At 35.9% G+C, this 19,646-nt stretch overlaps 1 protein-coding gene and 1 pseudogene across 3 annotated transcripts; one reads left to right on the forward strand and one right to left on the reverse strand.

Moving 5' to 3' along the window:
* The first annotated feature begins 1,922 nt into the window (after positions 1–1,922).
* On the forward strand, positions 1,923–7,467 carry LOC147506846 (protein NLP9-like). 2 transcript variants are annotated; one of them, XM_086558882.1, is made up of 6 exons: positions 1,923–2,245; positions 2,538–3,574; positions 3,711–3,755; positions 3,868–4,617; positions 5,588–5,696; positions 6,055–7,467. In XM_086558882.1, exons 2-6 carry the CDS (start codon positions 2,711–2,713, stop codon positions 7,146–7,148), a joined length of 2,862 nt encoding a protein of 953 aa, XP_086415008.1. In that variant the 5' UTR covers positions 1,923–2,245; positions 2,538–2,710; the 3' UTR covers positions 7,149–7,467. The 2 variants fall into 2 exon arrangements, with proteins under 2 accessions (XP_086415008.1, XP_086415006.1); XM_086558880.1 differs by having other exon boundaries at positions 2,105–2,245; positions 3,865–4,617.
* Positions 7,468–10,177: 2,710 nt separating this feature from the next.
* LOC147506847 (pentatricopeptide repeat-containing protein At4g15720 pseudogene) lies at positions 10,178–18,863 on the reverse strand (annotated as a pseudogene). The gene is made up of 11 exons (XR_015221173.1): positions 17,441–18,863; positions 17,230–17,310; positions 16,632–16,889; positions 16,404–16,533; positions 15,966–16,218; positions 13,843–15,875; positions 13,645–13,701; positions 12,503–12,578; positions 11,791–12,049; positions 11,521–11,699; positions 10,178–10,761 (listed from the first exon to the last, which is right to left on the reverse strand). The product of XR_015221173.1 is annotated as a pentatricopeptide repeat-containing protein At4g15720 pseudogene (transcript).
* Positions 18,864–19,646: the final 783 nt, after the last annotated feature.

Raw genomic sequence — 19,646 nt, forward strand, 5'->3', positions numbered from 1 at the left:
GGGCTTTGGTTATGGGCCCGGGTATTAACCAACAAGCAACTTTTAATCATGGGCTTTGAACCTGGACTTTAGTTCCAACTCCGCATCCATAACGGGCGCGAGAGATCGGCGGAGTGCCATGTCACTTTGTTGGTTGACTATGTCATTTTTTTTTTTTTTTTTTATTAGTGTAGAATTGAGAGGGTGATGGTTGAAATCTATCTAGATTTGCCCAATTATTACCACTAGTTTTAGAAAATAAATATGGTTTGACGGTAGTGTTTGCGATGATAGCATTTGTATGTTATTTAATTGAAATTTATAGTAGTTTTATAAATAAATTAATGTTATTACTTCTAAACAATATGATCTAAGATAGCTATCTTTTTTATTGTTTTTATGTTGTTTTTGTGCAGTTATAGTTATTTATAATGATATTTATTTTCTAAAGCCAATAAACATTCATTATTTGTGTTAAAAGAATTCGGCGTCAAGTGTGATGTTTGCAGATGTTGCAACATCCATGTTGGCAGTTTCGATTTATTTAGATTTATGTTTGTGAAGGATAAATTTGTAATATTATCAACAAATTGATCGGTGGCCTTTTGACATAATTATATAAGTCCAAAAGAAAGCCCAATTTTGCGTTAAAATAACTCTGTGGGACTGTTTTTTTTTAAATCACCCACAACACCAAAATCCTGGTTTTAATGGCTCACGAACCCAACATTTGAATTAAAATCACCCGCCCACTTTTACCCTTTTATTTTGGTTAGAATCGGTTTAGAAAATAAAATAAAATCACGAGAGAGAAAACCAAAACCCCTTATTATCCGATTCTTCTCAATTGACCAGCTTTTTAAATCAAAATAAATAAAGAAAACGATAAACCTTATCTGAGTCAGTTGAGAACAATAATTTTGGGATTTTTTTTATAGATACGAAAAGAAACAAATATGTGAAATTATAAGGGTTCCTTTTTTATTTTTGGCAAAGAAGAAAAGATGGGGCGACGGGCGAAAAGATTGTGTTTCTAACGTCTATCAACTGAAGTTATAAAGCCTTTGGGCTTTCGACTTTGCATGACAGTAATTGGTGAGGAAATCTGCGTTGGTTAATGGAAGAAAAATTTACCTGTAATTTTTTGATTTAATCCTAAGAGTTTGGAATATCTAAAATTATTGTGAATATACCTGCGTTGGTTCCTCCTTGTATGATGATGACTTGTCTAATCAGTACTAATGACAGTAATGAGATTACGAAACGAATTCTTGATTGTAATGCTACTCTTATGTATACTAAATGTGAGAATGTTAAGAAAATAGATGGTTTGGATTATGAATGTTAGATTATGAATGTCAAATTTGAAATGCTTGAGTTCGATTATTTCAGTAGACTTGTTTCGAGCCATCTCCAAAGTTAAATCAAATTTGATAGAGTTTTTAACATTTATTTGGTATTATGCTCACAAATCTAACATTTATAATCCAAACTCTCTATTTTATGAACAATGAGTGTTCATAGTACATACTATACGTACTACGAACAATCAATGTTCATAGTCATGAGCTACGAATATTATTTGTTCATATCACAATTGAACTATGAATAATGATTGTTCATAGTCATAAGTTATGAACATTATTTGTTTATATTACAATTGGACTATGAACAATAATTGTTCATAGTTTGGTAGCTATAAACAATGAGTGTTCATAGTCCATACTGTACGTACTATGAACTATGAATATTTTTTGTTCATACCACAATTGAACTATGAACAATGATTGTTCTTAGTCATAAGCTATGAACATTATTTGTTCATATTACAATTAGACTATTAACTATTATTTGTTCATATTACAATTAGACTATTAACTGAGTGATTGTTCATAGTTCGGCAGCATAGCTCATACCCAAATATCTCAAATCTAAAGACAATTAGAAATGAAGTAAAAGTGACAGTATTGACTTTTGGAGAATCTCTCAAACCTAAACACAAAAGTAGGATATATATATATAGTAGACAAGTAGCCAAGTGGATGAAACTACATCAAGATTCGTGACACAGCCATCGTCCAACGGTTAGAATCTGATCTCCTTCTCAACACAGCAACACTCTTGTGCTGGCTTTCAAAGCTAAACCAAAAAAAAAAAAACTGTCTTCAGCTTTCTTTTCTCTCTGCGTATTCATCTTTTAAGGCTCCCACAAAACTCCAAAACTGCAGTCTCAGTTTGCAACAGCTAGAATTTGCTAAAGCCCAAGGTTAGTAACTTTTTTCACTTGTGTCTTGCCAGCTTTTTTTTTTTCTTTTTTTTTATAGCTATATTTAGACACTTTTGGAACTCACTGCCAATCCTTACAATGAATTATCACAAACTATGCTTGGGCTTACCCAAAATTTAAACTTTTTAAGATTGGTATTGGTTTTTACGTGCAGTCTGTTAGTGTTTCCAAGACATGTATATACAAACTTCTTTGTGAATGAATACTTTTGTTTTCAATTACTTGGTTCAATGGATTAAAGTTGTTTATTGGCTTTTTGTTAATGATTCAGAAGGAAGGGTGGTTCTGTACTCTCTGATGTCACTAGTTTGTATAAGGAGGGAGGTTTTGAGGTGTTATATATATGATGCAAAAGGTGGGATGTTAGGGAGCAACTTTGACATTGAAAGGTGTTTCTCAGTATAGAGTATAGAGTATAGAGTATAGACTATAGAGTGAGTTAAAATGGATGGAGGACGTGTGAAATCCATTGTGGAGGATCCATTTAACAATCTTTCGGAGTTACTTAATTTTGAAACTTTTCTAGGACTTTGCAGCAAGTCCTCTTCTTCTTCTTCTTCTTCTTCTTCAGACCAATTTATACCGTTTCCGTCGCCTGTTCAGCCCATGTCTTATAATACCTTTTCTTATTCTCCTATGATGAATTTTACACCGCAAGCTAATGTTTTGTTAAATGAAAGAGAAAGAGGTTCATTCGATGGCGTTGATGAGGAGATGGTATTTGAACAAACAGAAGCTGAAACTGGCTTTATGTTTGATTCTGGTAGAGGAAATGAATTTGGAAGTAATTCTCCAGTGACTACTTCCATTGTTTCTAATACTACTGATACTATTCCAAGACATATTGGATATTCACTCGCTGAAAAGATGCTTAAAGCACTGTCTTTGTTCAAAGAGTCGTCTGGTGGGGGAATTCTCGTGCAAGTTTGGATGCCTATTAAGCATGGGGATAAGGTTATTCTAAGCACATCTGAACAACCTTTTCTCCTAGACGAAATGCTGGCTGGATATCGTGAAATCTCGAGAGCCTTCACTTTCTCTGCAGCAGAAGCTCCTGACTGTTTTCTTGGGCTTCCGGGACGAGTGTTTATCTCTAAAATGCCGGAATGGACTTCAAATGTTGTCTATTACAGTAAGAGTGAGTACTTGCGTGTACAGCATGCAGTTGACCATGAAATCCGTGGTTCGATTGCCTTGCCAATTTTTGGATCTCAAGAGGCAGCATGTTGTGCTGTGCTGGAATTAGTTACTATGAAGGAGAAATCTAATTTTGATCCGGAGATGGAAAATGTTTGTCGTGTTCTTCAGGTTAGTTACCTCCAAACGTGTTTTCAATTAACGTCAAAGTTGTATACTCTACATTTTCACTTCTTTTGTTATAGCAATTCATATGTATATCACTACATAAACTGTACTAATTTGTCCTAAAATTTGTTATTGCAAGGCTGTCAACTTAAGGACGACTGCAGCTCCTCGAGCACATGAACAGGTATTCGTCTATTCTTTTGTTGGATTCATTTTAGATCTAACGGTCGGAAGTTGCATACAAGGATGTTTTACTATGGTTTGAGCTAACCTGGTTTTCATTTTGTACTTAGCAGTGCCTCTCAAATAACCATAAAGCTGCCTTAGCTGAGATTGTTGACGTTCTAAGAGCCGTCTGTCATGCACATAGGTTGCCATTGGCCTTAACATGGATCCCATCTGGCTATGTCAATACAAACAATGTTGGATATACAAGAGTGTGTGTAAGAGAAGGTAATGATAAGTCCAATGACGAAAGTATACTATGTATTGACGAAGCAGCATGTTATGTCAATGACAAAAGCATGCAAGAGTTTGTGCATGCATGTGCTGAACATTGCCTAAAGATAGGGCAAGGTATTGCTGGAAAGGCCCTTGAATCTAATCACCCCTTTTTCTATCCTGATGTAAAGGATTATGATATGAGAGAGTATCCTCTTGTGCAGCACGCACGAAGATTCGGTCTTACTGCTGCTGTGGCGATTAGGATAAGAAGCACCTACACTGGCGCTGAGGATTATATATTAGAATTTTTCTTACCTATTAACTGTACAGGAAGTTCAGAGCAACAACTTTTATTAGACAATCTCTCAAGAACTATGCAGAGGATTTGTAAGAGTTTGAGAACTGTTTCAGAGGCAGAATTATTTGGAACTGAAGACAGTAAAGGTATTCAGGAAGGGAGAGGATCAATCTCAACACTTATGCATGAGAAAACTCAACAGCTTCAATTATTAGATAATGAATTGGATTCAAGTGAAAATTTGGCCTTGCATATTCATAATCCTGAAATTGACGAAAGGGAGCCCACTGTTCCACATCAGCAGGTACTAAATTTATGTCAAGCACTACTTTTTTTATGGATGAATTCTATGAAATATTTCAAGCACTCAAACCAACTTCCACTTTAAGAAATTTTAATGCATAAAACAAAGGTACCATACTGTTCTACAATTCCTTCGAAAACTGCAGTTTTCTACAAGTTAGTGCATGTAACTTGGTCGCTGGACACATTGAGCATCTACATTTTTATTTTATTTTTTTTTTCTGTAAAAACATTCTGGCAGTATACCACATATGTTGTCTGTTTAGGGAATGAAGCCCACCTTTTTATAGTATTGATAAATTTCTGTTTAATAGCACTTAAGATGCAGGTAGTGCCGTCACACACATCCTCCTTTTCCTTTGCATGATTAGTAAGTCATATAAACATGCTCGAGGCATAGCCGCATAGGGATGCTCCCTCTTAATGTTGTTGAGATTTGTCTGCAAAGGTGAAATTTGGCTGGGAGTGTCTTGGACATGGCCAAGCTTTAGGATGTGTAAATGTCTTTAATTTTAAAAAAAATATTAGAAAATTTTTCTATTATTTGAAATGTTGTATTTGCTTCCAACCTATTGTTAGGGGTTCTAGTTACTTCCAAGTTCCAACCTATTTTCATTCCGGTTTTACTTGTAGAAGATTTCTATAGTGATACATGCAGGTTACTGAATAATATGCGATGGTGAAATATATCAAATATCCGTACTATATATTGGAATTTTCTATTGGATTTTGGGGTATCGTATGTGATTGATCTTATCTTTTAGGAAGTCAAAAGATTGGTCAACATAAACTTGCAGAGAATTGCCCATATATTGCTAATTTACTATATTAGGGATGTATACTGTTTTGGGAGCTCCTGATATTTTGGGAATATGATTATTTTTATCCTTTTGATGGAAATAACATTTTTTTCTTTATCATTTCTTAGCTGTTTCTACTTGGAAGCTTTGACCCATTAACTTCTATTGTAGAAGAGGCAGCTGGATAAAAAACGAAGTGCAGTGGAAAAGAATATCAGCTTAAACACTCTTCAGCAGTACTTCTCAGGGAGTCTTAAGGATGCTGCAAAAAGCATTGGGGGTGAGGCCATCTACCTTTGTTTTTCTGTTAATTCTGATACTTCAAAGTTCAAACTGTTCCATGAGGAGGCTCACCTATTCCAAGAGAAACCCAAATTTGTTTTTTGAAACAATTTGATCATCTAGTTGTGTTTTATATCGTCTTAAAGAGCTTCTATGTAGTTCTTAGAGAATAACAATATTGTTTAGTTGTGTGATCTTTTAGGATGATGAAGTGAGATGGATATACAGTTTCCTTTCTTACTAGTGAACTTCAATAACAATATAAAGCTGTATTTTTCCAATTAATAGGAATTGCATGGTAGGTCTAGAAGATGAGACTTCAAAGGCAATTGACGCTGTATATGTTGAATTTGCAGTTTGCCCCACTACTCTGAAAAGGATATGCAGACAGCATGGGATATCAAGATGGCCGTCTCGCAAGATAAAAAAAGTGAACCGGTCATTAAGGAAGATACAAACTGTTATTGATTCTGTGCAAGGAGTAGAAGCCGGATTGAAGTTTGATTCTATCACTGGAGGTCTCACAATGGTCCAGGATATGGAGGTGAACAGCATGTCTCATCATAAAACTGATACTGCCAGAGACTTGGGTTCAGCACCCTTGAATGTAATGTCACCAGTCCTTTCCTCTCATGTCAAGGTTGAAAGATCTTCCTTGAATATAGGAGCCCCTGAGGTTTGTGTGGATGCACTTAAGCTGGAGTCCGAGGGGCATGTGCTTGTACCCAAGACATGCAAAGATGAAGATGATGATGTCCGTCTAATCAATTATACCGACAACTATACATGTTCTGCTTTAGAATCTGTAGCATTGCTGTCTGTTAACCATGAAAGTAGATTGTGGACATGTTCCAAAGATAACCCGAAGCCTTCTTTCACAAAGGATGGATGCAACAGATGGGGTTTGAGTCTTGAGAGTTCTGATTGCCATGTCACATCTCGAAGTTCAAGCTCTATGGCAGCGGTTAATGAGATGGACACCGAAAGGGATGGTGATTATGGTGAACATAATCATCCAACATCTTCTGGCATGACGGATTCATCTAATGGCTCAGGTTCAACAATGAATGGCAGTGCATCAAGCTCCCCAAAATTTGTGCAGAACTATTCGAAAAGGAAAGTCATCTGCGATGGTGGACATGCAGTCACTGTTAAGGCTACTTATAGGGACGATACTGTGAGGTTCAAATTTGAGCCCCGCACAGGGTGTGTCCATTTGTTTGAGGAAGTTGGGAAAAGGTTCAAACTGCTAACTGGGACATTTCAGCTGAAATTCTTGGATGATGAAAAAGAATGGGTGATGTTAGCAAGCGATTTAGATTTGCAAGAATGTCTTGAGGTTTTGGAATCTATTGGGTCTCCTTGTATTAAGCTTCTGGTTCGTGATGTACCTTGTATTATTGGAAGCTCCGCCAGTAGCAATTCTTTGTTGGCAGGGAGCTCATGGTGACTTTTATATTGTCAAGACTAGATGTCTGGGGTTATCTGGTATCTGTGCATTATTTTGCAGACTGAACTGTGAATCCTTTTTGGTTGCTCGTTTCCTATGAGCTTTGAATATGCATTGGTCGGTTGGTGGAAGCAGTGGAGCAATGAGAATGTATGTCGAGATATACCTGGGAATAAGCACTCTGTGTATACCAAATATATGTAGGTGTGAATATTAGCTGTTGTGGTTTTAGGCATGTATTAAAACTATTAGTACATTGTTTATAAACGTGTTCAAGAATACAAAATTTTGGATTAATAAATGTTTTGTTGTATGTGCACGGACAGCACGCCTTGGTTACGCATTGTAACAGTTTAATGAGGTTAGAGTAAAGCTTCAAGTTGCCATCCATTGTCACATTTCTATGATTAGGCATATGTATTTTGTATATATAATGTTGAACAATACTATTAACTTTTATTTACAGATCGACAAAGTTGAGGCAGAATTTTAAATATGGAAATAGTCTATGTAGAGTTTAGCTAGGGTTTAAGTCTCCATGTCTGCTTAAGGTTATGAGATCTACAACTAGCCATACCAAGTGCTTGATAGGTCTTCATATAGAGGGAGTCTAAGCATGTTCATGATATCTACAAACTACATACCCTCAGCTCCAAATATTCACAGCACACAAGAATAACATTGAGGCATAAGAATGACTAGAATAACATTGTTGTATCACTTTTTATTTATTTATGACACGCATTCATTTGAATAATTATTGTGACATCACTTTGTAACATTGCACTTGCCACCCAAAATATTTCTTTCTTCAAGGATTGATAACAATTTTATTCATCAATGTTTTACTCAACTTGATCCATTGTATACCTTTAACTGAGTGACTCTTATTTCGGATATTATTTTCATTCGGGTTTTCTCCGGATTTTTTGTTAATAGCCAATGTTGCCAGACAACATGAAGTATGAGATTTGCCAAGTGCTTCATCAAAGGTGAGTATCTTAATTCTATTATTTTAGATATATATATGCTGATATCTATCAACAATGAAACATGCATATATGTTGCACTTAATAAGCTTAATGATTGTTTTGCCGGGGATTCATTTACCTTGCTCACTTATAAAATTATTATGTTTTTTGAGAGCACTAATATATAAGAATTTTTGGTGGTAGAATTGTAGAATTGCCAGAATATTTGGTGGCATTTGCATGCTTAAATACTAATTTATGCAGACTTTCAAGACGAATAATGAGAATAATGAATGATGAATGAGTACTTATCTTTTAGACAATAGTTTATAAGTACATTGAATTTTGAGATACCGTTCTTTAGTTTTCAGCCACATTACAATAGCTTTCTTCAGTTAAAATCAAGCTCCTTGGGGCTATTAAAGCAAGAAAGCGAGCAGGAAGCACTGAGCACTAAGCCTGCTAGCCTTCACATGAGCAAGCTAGGTCAATCATCCCACCATATTCTCTCATTTCGAGAGAGGACATCGCTTCTATTGCAAGATTTATCTGCTTTGAAGTTCAGCTCTCTCCATGTTGTAGAGACGTCGAAGTGTTTGATACTTAAATGCCAGTAGACTCACATTATCTGACTCTCAAGGTGAATTGCTAGATTTTGAAGAGTGTTTTTGTAAAGCGTTGGGACAAGTTCTTGATGTATATGGACCATGCAACATATCAGTGCTGATCCATCATCACTTGAGGGGTGCAAGAGATGGTCTCCATGTTGAGTAGATGATTGCAACATAGCAGCTATTATAGAAGAGGACAAGTCAGAGAGACCTACTACTGTGACTAAGGGGTGTACTTTAATTACTATTGGTGTACTATCCTATGTAGACTGCGTATGACTCTTTCTAATACATAGAAATATGCCTCAGGTGGCATTGTAACTCCATTTTTTGGATGGATGAATAACAAACCAAATGATTAACCTTTGGAGGTTAATATGTTCCATTCTTTGAAGGCAATACCTAAGGATTGTATATTTGTATGCTGATTTCAGTGAATGTGTTGATGCCTAACTTTTTGTCTTTCTCATCTGTAACATTCACTTGCTAGGATGAGTCTGATAAACATAATTGAAAGGCTCAAAGTACGTGTGTTTTGGATGTAAACTTATAAGTATATTATTTACATATTTTTCTTTATAAGAAATTATCCTAAGAAATCAAATAGAATTGGAGTTCCTTTTAAATAAAATGTTAAACAGCTGCGATCGCGTTGTGCGTATGCTCAGGCATAATGTGAATTGTAAGTATGCTTACATAATTTTAATAAAAAATTTGCCAAATTATGTTCCCATACTCTATAATAAGTTATATTTGCCATCCATATGCATTTTGCTAGTATATATTTAGCTAGTATATATAATAGAAGTATAGATGTTAGCATAAATGGTTCTTACTCAAAACAATTATGTGGACATAAAAGTTATCACTAGTTCACTAATAAACAATGACCATTTTCATGCTAATATTGTTTCAATATACTCTATTGAATGATCCTACATTGGTTTATCATGGTTTAATGGTCATCATTGGGTTGTCATGAGAGTTAGAGTCTTATGTTATAAGAACAAATATATTTTACTTTCGTTCCTCAATGCCAATGATATGTGACGACTATGAGTCGAATTCAATCTTTACTTAGAAGTTTTTCTTTTCATTATTAAAATGTTGGAGGAAATTGAATTGTTATTGGGTAAATTTTAAAAAAGGGGTTGACCACAGCCGTTTTTAACAATCCAGCAACAATCCAGCAAACGCCCAGTTACTTGGTGATTTAGACTCAAAGATGGACTATCTACTGGGTCTCTCGTATTTTACGTAGTAATCCAGACTCTGCCCATCTTTACCGTTTAATTTTTTTTAGAACTACGTGTTAGCTTGATCCCAATAAGTGAGGCAGGATTTCATGTCCCCTGGCCTCCAAGGTATGTAGGCAGCCCAGAAGTCACTTGGGTGTAGCACCAAAAAAAAAAAAATAATAAACAAGAAAAGAGATGATTATCTCATATTTTTATTTTCGTTGTATATATGTATCATCATTCATGCGTTGTAATTAAGATTCTATATTTGAATGGCAAGTTGGGTATATATTAAATGTTTTGCTTTTAAGTATACCTGCTATTGGTACATTCTTCAGAGAAAATATGTAAATAACAAAAAACAAAAACAATACCAACACTGCCATGGATATCCTAAACACTTCATATAGTACTTTTCAACCATGCAAGAGAACAGAACAACAACCAATTGAAGGTACAACTGTACAACCGTCTAAGTAGAAGCCAAATTAGGTCAATGCAATATCACTGTTCTATCCAATATCACGGAGTACCTCTCCACAATCCTCCTCTCTGCAGTGAATGAATAGACAGTCTTGATTGAACTTAGCGCTTGTTCGACAATGGTATTTGCTTTACTATATTCTTTGTAGGATTTCTTAGATAAATAGATCAGGTACTTCCCATAGATCAGTCCCGAAATGATTAGTAGAATCATCAAAGGAAGGGATACTAAGGCAAGTCTCCAAGAAAAGTAAATTGAGAATGCAAGTCCTGACATAAATACAGATGTGTGCATTAAAAATATAGGCACCTGCAAGACAAGAAGATCAGATGCTCCATTAGCTTTAATTAATGGGGGAATGTCCTTAAATTATATCATATAGTGAAGTGACTAAAATTACTTATTCATTGTTAATTCCATCATATTTTTATTCGGCATGGGTCTGCTGCCAGCCCGTAGAACATGATTGATAAAAAAAAAACAATTAATAGCGTGCAACTATTATCTCGATATATATAAATCTATAACATAAATGAGGGCTCCAAGAACTTTAACTTTTTCTCTTAGGAAGTGTACGTTAATACTGTTTTGTTGCAATATTTGAATAGCATCCAAAGGTCCCTCTACTTCTTACCATCACAGCGAAAGACTTTTGCTATTATTATTTGCATCAAAGGTAGCATACTGAAGAATCCTTGTTGGCTCTTCACTAAAAAAAAACATCCTAGTGGGCACAATTCGCTAAAACTTTCCAGCGAGTTGAGTGTTTGGATTCAGAAACTGGTTGAATCTTATCAGATTATACTGTTCGAATAACTTCTCAAGCATAGAAACCTTACCATATGAAGAAAGAAAACTTTTTTTTTCTAAGTTATGAGGAAAGAAAGAAAACAATTTCTAATGGACACTATATATAATGGTTAACCATGAACTCAGATTTTAAGAATCTTACACATTCTCTTTATACTCATATGTTGTCTCATTGTGTCGTATTATTGTAATGGACAGACATAGAACAAATTAAATAAATATAATGATGTTGTAGATGAGGATGATTAATAATAGCACCTTTTCACTTAGAACCTCTTGTATGAGTGAAGTATCCTTGGATATACTGTTGATGATCTCTGAAGTAGTAGCTTCTTGTGAATCGAAAAACGCAACCTCTTGTCTAAGCACGGCTTCCAAATACTTGTAACGAATCTGAAGCACTTGTCTTTCACTTGTCCTACTCCAACAATATCCTTCTGCAAATAATGATCATTGCCATTGCCATTAGCATATAAGCATATATATTTTGAGTTTGACAATGGAATACTAACTAAATTTAAACCTTACCCATGAAAGCCACTACCGTGTGACCTCCCACTACCGTGTGACCAGCTTCCACATTTATCAAGTGATTTTTTCTTCCATTAATATGTCAGCTATACGTAGAACTGGCGGATAGAACACCACAATAACAAAATCATCATCCGGACAGAGGAACTAAATAATTGCAAGAGTCACCTGTGGCAAAGCCAAGAAGCATCTCCTGATCATAATTATTAAGGTCATCGAAAAATATCCCCCCTAGCCCACGCCTCTCACCTCGATGCTGCAGGCAGAAAGAGACTTCAACATAAGTAATAGCTTCATCCATGAATCTAATGTACGTGGCTCAGGCAACAGTTGAATGGGGTGATAAGACATTGTCACATTCCTAAGAAGATTGGTGACCATCAACAAAATGCTTAGCTGACAATGCCCGCCACTTCTAAGGTGGATTTAAGAAGTTCACAGTGGAAGTGTGGATCTAAGATTCTATTAAAAGGAGTACACTTTGGAAGCAACCAGCAAAAAATGAGATTTAAACTGGGGATAACCAAGATCTAGACACCTTACAAACTAAAAGAAAAAAACCAACAAAACAATTTTAAGTACCAAACTTAAGGTTTTTTACTGGGGAAAACAGAAGTACCTTACCTTGGTATATGAGCAACGAATTCATTGACACATATCCATGGAAAGTATAAATTGGAGTAATAATATAACAATGCAAATAGAGTACCTTTAGGAGCATCCGTTTCAAAGTAGCGGTAATTAAAATGTAACGTCGGTGCAAAAAGATTCTTCGGATGCAAAACCTGAAAAGTAGATATAAAATGCATATCAGTTGATGCATTTGTTATAATAAAAATCTAGTCCTATCATATTTATTTCAATTCAACTACATTTGCACACAATCACCGAGCTGATGCCAGCAGCAAAGAAGGGAAGCATCGCCCTTAGCAACTCTATAAGCTTCAGGAGGCATTTCACCATAAATAACAGAAACATTAATAACACCAGCTTTCTCCCAAACACTACCCTATTGTAAAACTCTACTAATCCCACCACCTCCACCGGCTCTCGACCAAACATCCTTTCTAAACTTGGCACCGCTATCCGCCACCTCAATCGCTTGGCAAATTGTATCTTGTGCTTCTCCAATCATCTTCTCAAATCTAGCCATTACAGAAAGTGCTGGGTCATTAGCTTCTCTCAGAAAAGTTTTTGTGCCTTGTTTTGAGAGAAGGGATGAAGGAAAGAGAAATGGGGCTAATTTCAACAACTTACAGCAATAGTAATAACACCCTCCTTGCCAACTCTCTCCATTGCCTTGGCTAAAGAGTGTAACTTCACTAACTTGTGTTACTTTGATTATCAAGCATCTGAAGATTTGACTCATAGAATGTAGTTTGGTCACGAATTAACTTTAGGCAAGAACTAAATTGTTTGACGGCTTATTAGCCACCAGTCCACCACCATAGTCCACAACTCCACATAGACCAATTCCCTCAGCACTCCAATATAGCCTAACAAAGACAAAATTTCTACTGCCAAAATTTTCCAAATGGTGCAATCAAATTATTTTCATAATACTAATTGTGTTTGAAAAAAATATAGAAAACATTAGGTCCTTCGTTTTCTCTTGTATTCGACATTATCCATCCAAACCTTCCAACAAAAAACGATGTATCGAATTCTAATTAACTTAATAAATCACCCTACAGAAGTTACTGCCCACCCTGAAGCAAAGCACATTGGCTGCAAAACCTCATCGTAGTATTGAGCCACTAAATCAAAGTTTGAATATTTCAAAACTCAGTAAAATTAGTTGTTCTGTTCAGATCATAAGGGATCAAACTTGTTTGAAGTAATTAAAATTACCTGATATGAAGACGTTACTAATATATCTGCACCAGCCTCCAAATATTCTAAATGCACCTATAAACACATACAGAAGAGCGTATTGAGAAACAAAATTTCATATCATCAACTCCAAATATGAACAGAATATAATGGCTAAGATCAAATTAAATTTTCAGTCAAACAATTAGAATCAAAGAATGGAGTAGAAAGCCATACCTTCTTAATGAGTTGAGGATTTTTGATCAAGCAGAGAGCACTCCAAAGAGGGTCATTAATAGAAGTGCCATGTTTTTCAAGTTGTGTAGCGAAACCTCTATCAACAACAGCACATCCACCAGCTTTCTCTATAAGTTCCTCCAACAACAATACTTTCTGTGTTTTTATACCCAACCCCATTTCTTCTTCTTGTTTAAGAGTTTAGTTAGACTATCTTCCCTGAGAATGTGAAACGGGAATGTAGAGAAAAAACTGGGAAGAATATATAGGCATTTGACAACTAAGAAAGTTAGTTGGACAGTGGTGAGGTTGGCAGACACAATGTGAATGTGGACATTGTTTAGTATTCAGGTTCAAATTCAACTCTAACATTTCAACAAAACAGCAGTGGGTTCATTATCACGTCCATTTGTATTAAAAATGACTCAGAAGCACTCGAGGTGTTCACCTTTACAACTTTACAACTTGGCTGTAGCACTTTGCAACACTTTGCTCAATGTTTTATGTGTTTTACCAATACAAAGAACTCCCAGTGTTTTCAGTGTTTTTAAACTAAGGGTGTAAGCTCTATAAGCTCACGTATAAGTTCTTTCAGTGTTCCTAACAACCCATCAAACATCAAACTTTGTCAACAACCTCATCAACCCATCAAACATCAAACTTTACAACTTTTTCAGAGTCAAGGAAAGAACTTTTTCAGTTAACATTTGAGCAAACAACAACAACAACAACAACAAAGTGGATGCTCGAGACTTGAACAACAACAAAAACAGTTTGAAGGAATTCTTACCCCAGAAAGTCGCTTGGTCTGTGGAGAGATAAAGGTAGAGAATGGAGCTGGATAGGAAGGAAGCACACGCGGTGAAAATGGAGCCGGAGATGAGATGAGATGAGATCGTATGGACCAGCTGGGAGTTAAGAGAGTGATGAAGAGTGGCTGTGGAAGTGCTGGAAGGCGAGAGTTTGTTCGAGAGAAAACCGAGCGAAAAGAAGAGAAGAGATCCCACGGGCCAGTTCTGAGTTTTTACATTAATAAAAAAATCCAGTTATTCAGCCCCAGATTTTAGATTCTGGAAACATGATCTACAGATGAGACCCAATGATGGACATCGAATGAAAACATGAAAAACAAAGACGCAAGACACGGCCATGGCACGTCAACCATTTTGGAAACACTGGTAATGCTGGCTATGAAGGAGAAACAAAATATATTATTTACTGCAATGCATGCCTAAGATAAGTTTTAATCATATTTCTAGAATTTGAAGATAACTGTATTTACAAATGCAATCGAATGCATTCATTTTCCATTAAAAAACATGTCAAAGACTTGAAAACAGCTGAAATTACAGAGGAATGACCACAAGAGTGCATCATGTACAGATTTCAAATGGAGAAGGTTAGAACAGATAATAATATGGTCAGTACAAAAGCAAAAGAAGACACAAAAGAAGGCTTGAACAATCACGACCAGGCTACTCTCATTAAAATGACAGCTCAACACTAACCGGACTCCAAAGCCGGCAAAGTTGACAAAAAAGTAAATTGTTTTGCAAGTTAGATTTTAAAAGCTCAATTTTTAGCAAAACGATCGATGAATCAAACACTTAAAAGCAGTAACATCTTCAACATCATCTAAAGTAAATATTTCAAATGTTGTTATATACTTTGCCACAATTAGACACGTCAGAAAACATTTCGAACATGATTTGATGCTTCGTCAATGTTTTGTAGTGGTGTTAAACAAAACTGAAAAACAATCGGGGTGGATAAATTACCTCGATTCTACAATCGGGGTTTCGGCTTTTTACCTCGATTCCACAATAGCTGTCTCACATTGACTGGGGACACGTACTGTTGAGAATTGTCGAAAATGATATCTATAAAGATTTTAACAGTTGCTTCTGTTGGATGGAAGAGATCCCAGAACACATGATCTGTCCTTTTGGGACAGTACTGTGATATGGGGATGCAAGGAACATCAGCATTAAGGTTTCCTAGTCCACAACAAGCCGCTTTCACTTCAACAAATCCTGTTAAACGGAAACCCAGAAAAGTGAGGAAAGACTTCGTTTATGACTCTCTTTTAACTTCTTAACAAAGCAGAGCAAAGGAAGTTGTACCATAATTAGCAGGCTTTTGAATGAAGTTGAGCACGATATTGTAAGAGTCAGAGAAGGCATAGTTAACGTCTTTGAACTCAGTTTTCATTGCCTGCAACATAGACTTAGCACCCTCATTGTATTTATTAGACCAGTAATTTGATTCCTCTTTGCAACCACCCCCTGTTTTGTTTTGGTTTCTCTGAAATGGACAACATCCTACTGCCGGAATACCCACCACGAGAAATTTACGCGCTCCAAGGTTATAGAGCCTCTGAAAATATAATATAATAAAATAAAAATAAAAATAGAGAGTCTTCTTTCTAATATAAAAATGGTGCAGGATCATTGATCAGCATTGAGCATACTATCCACCTATGTTATGTTAAAAATTTCGATATGATAAGACACTAAACTGTAAAAATTCAAAGAATACTTATCCGACAACACCTTTGTTACCTTCAAATATCCAGTCATCATGAGTGTCATAGAGTCTACTAACTCTTGAGGAGTAGTGTTTCTGTGAGGTCTTGACTCAAAGAGATAGCGGGATGAAGCAAAACATATAATGTGACATCATCAACTCATTCTACACACAAATATTGGAAAACATAAGGGTATCAATAAGTGGCAAGGAAGCACGACAAAGTCCATGAAGGGTAAAAAGAGTTAGCACCAACTTCTTACTTTTGCAATGAAGGACTTGCGCTTTCTTTTTTTAATTTTCATTTGCCTCAGAAACAGCACTAAGATCAAATCCAGAATCTTCTTTTCTTTGAATGTTTTTATGAGCACTATTGTCGACCCCAGCTGGTGACTTGTGCCCTTTATCCCCTGACATTTTCGCTTTTCCTCTTTGATGGTTTCCAGACATAGCTTCAGGTCTGCTAGACTTCTCAACCACATTGGATGTTGTCTTTTCTTCCTTAAACTGCACAGATGATTCTACACAGACAGATCAATAACAGTTATAGCCTTAACCAAAAAAAAAAAAAAAAAAAAAGCAAAGAAAAACTCAAACTTTACACATGTGAGATCATGTTAAACCAGAACATAAGGTTCTATACTAAAAGTCTACAAGTTTTAAAGATATAATTACTCACACCCACAAATGTGGTGCACACAGTCAAATTACAACCAGAAAAAGTGTCATACTCCAAGAATAGAGTACTGTACAAAAATGAACTACAAAGATCATATTAGTTCCTTTCACTTACAATGATATGATGTAGACCTGTAGACAATAATTAAAGAAGAAGAAGAAGAAGAGAATCACTACGCATACCCGATTCAATAGCGGATGTTGGGGCAAGCTTCATGGACAAATCTGACAAAGTGCACAGAGCATCCAGTGCAGAGCTTTCATCTACAAAGAGAAAATGGAAAACAAGAAAGAACCAAAATTACAAAAAATACACAGAATCTTCAAAAAAGAAGGACAAAGCAGGTTATAACATTCCTATCCTCTTCAAGGATTTTGTCCATTCCTTACATACCCCCTCTCCTTCATTCTCAGTTCTAGTTCCTTCAATACAGTCGTGATTTCTGCTTCTTGCGTGCATGAAGACAAATCTCCTGCATAGAATATGTAAGTTGCATCTTTGATCTCAACCCAACTACACCCAGGTTCTTTTCGGATACCATGTCGCTTCATCTCAGACTGTATTTTATAGGCATTCTCCCACTTCCCAATTTTTGCAAATGTATTTGACATTGTCACATATGCACCTGCAACTTGTTGGTTTGAATCGATTAGCCTTTGTCCAGCCTCAACAGTGATATCTAACCTTCCATGAGTCCTACTAGCCGATAGAAGTGAACCCCACAACAATGCCGCCTCTTTGGCTTCTGTACGAATAGTCTTAGCCAACTGGTGAGCTTCATCAAGGCAACCTGTGCGACCGAGCATATCAACAGTGCAGATGTAATGTTTTGCATCAGGAACTATCCCATGCTTTGTGCCTTTGTGTACATTGAATTCAAATATTCAAGGCCTATGTCAACAAGACCTGAATGGTTACAAGCATGCAAAACGCCAAGAAAAGTTACATCATTGGGTTTAATTCCCCTTTCAAGCATCTCTTGAAAGAGGTCTAGTGACAAATTCCCCTGCCCATACTTTGCACCTCCCACAATCATTGATGTATAAGGAATAACAGATGGGTTCTGAATCATCCGAAAAACCTTATTCAAATATGTAATGCAACCACATTTGGCGTACATGTCAACCAGTGTACTCGCAATCACATTACTACCATCATAACCACGGCGAAATACAGCTCCATGTGTCACTTTCCCTGCAGCTAACCTACCCAAGCTTGCAGAAGCACTAATAATGCTTCCTAAAGTAAAATGATTCTGCGACATTGACACAATAAATTCCCTAAACAACGAAAGTGCATTCTCCCCTAATGCATTCTGCACATACAATGCTATAATAGAAGTCCAAGAAACTACATTCCTATAAACCATCGTATCAAAAACTTTACAAGCTTCAACAACATCATTACACTTCCCATACATATTGATAAGCGAAGTACAAACTCCAATATCATCTTTTAAGCCAATAATCTCAACATGGGCATAAATTTTTCTACCATTTTCAACGAGAATGGAGCAAGCATTTATGACAGTAGTGAATGTATACGAATTAGGCAGAACATGACTTTTTAACATCATTTCAAAAACCCCAAGAGCCTTTTGAGATTTTCTACTGTTAATATAACCAGACATGAGAGATGTCCAAGAAACGACATTCGGCTTTTGAGCATCTTTAATATTATAAAATCTTACATAGGCGTTCAGAAGATGGTTTGTTGTAATGGTATGATTCAGGAATCCAGATTTTAGGATGTTGGGGTGGACTGAAATTACAGAATTTAAGGTTTTAGAGTTTTGGAGGAAAGGTTTATTAAGGGTTTAAGAAGAAATATTTTGGGTTTAAGGTGAATCTTCATTGGTATCAATCAACTACTAGTACCTATATTTACTTATTTAGTGTCAGTTGGGGTATTTTTTTGGTCATTGTAACATGGAAAAATTGTTTTTGCTAGTTTTTTTTTCTAATGTCTTGAAACCTGTCTTTCGAGATCAATAGTTAGTATGGTCTTCGGATTTTAATTGGAATTGGTAATTGTAATTATATAGGGGAGGGCAGGGGCTCATCATCTTTTTTTTTTTTTTTTTTTTCAAAATATGAATAGTTGTGTTATTTAAGTGACATTAGTGAGGTTTTTCTAAATTCTTAATAAAAAAGAACTTGTTCTAATTTCAGTGAGAGAAATGAGAAATAATTATATAATTTAAGAGACATTAAATAGGTTCTTCTAAATTATTAATAAAGGGAAGGAGGGAGCAAATAGGGAAATCATCAATTGCCTACTCGACAGTAGAGAAGGTTCCTAAAAACCTGGCTATCATATAGCATAGAGATGTTGTGGCCAACTAAAATAGGTCACCTAATAAACAAATAGGTCACCTAAGAAGTTAGGGCTGACCAGTTATGCTAGGATATCTCATTTGGTGCCCCATTTAAAATTTAATTTAAAATTTAAATAGGAGCTAAAAATGTTATGAGTTGGGAGCCCTAGTAGGCTATAACTCATGCTATTTCCAAAATGGCATTGATTATGGAGCAGTGGGCTGTGGGCCTTGCACCTGTATTCATATGAATCCACACCACATTTTTGGAGTCTGGACAAC

This window comes from Coptis chinensis, chromosome 4, assembly GCF_015680905.1.
Source record: "Coptis chinensis isolate HL-2020 chromosome 4, ASM1568090v1, whole genome shotgun sequence".
In the NCBI taxonomy this organism is placed as follows: domain Eukaryota; kingdom Viridiplantae; phylum Streptophyta; class Magnoliopsida; order Ranunculales; family Ranunculaceae; genus Coptis; species Coptis chinensis.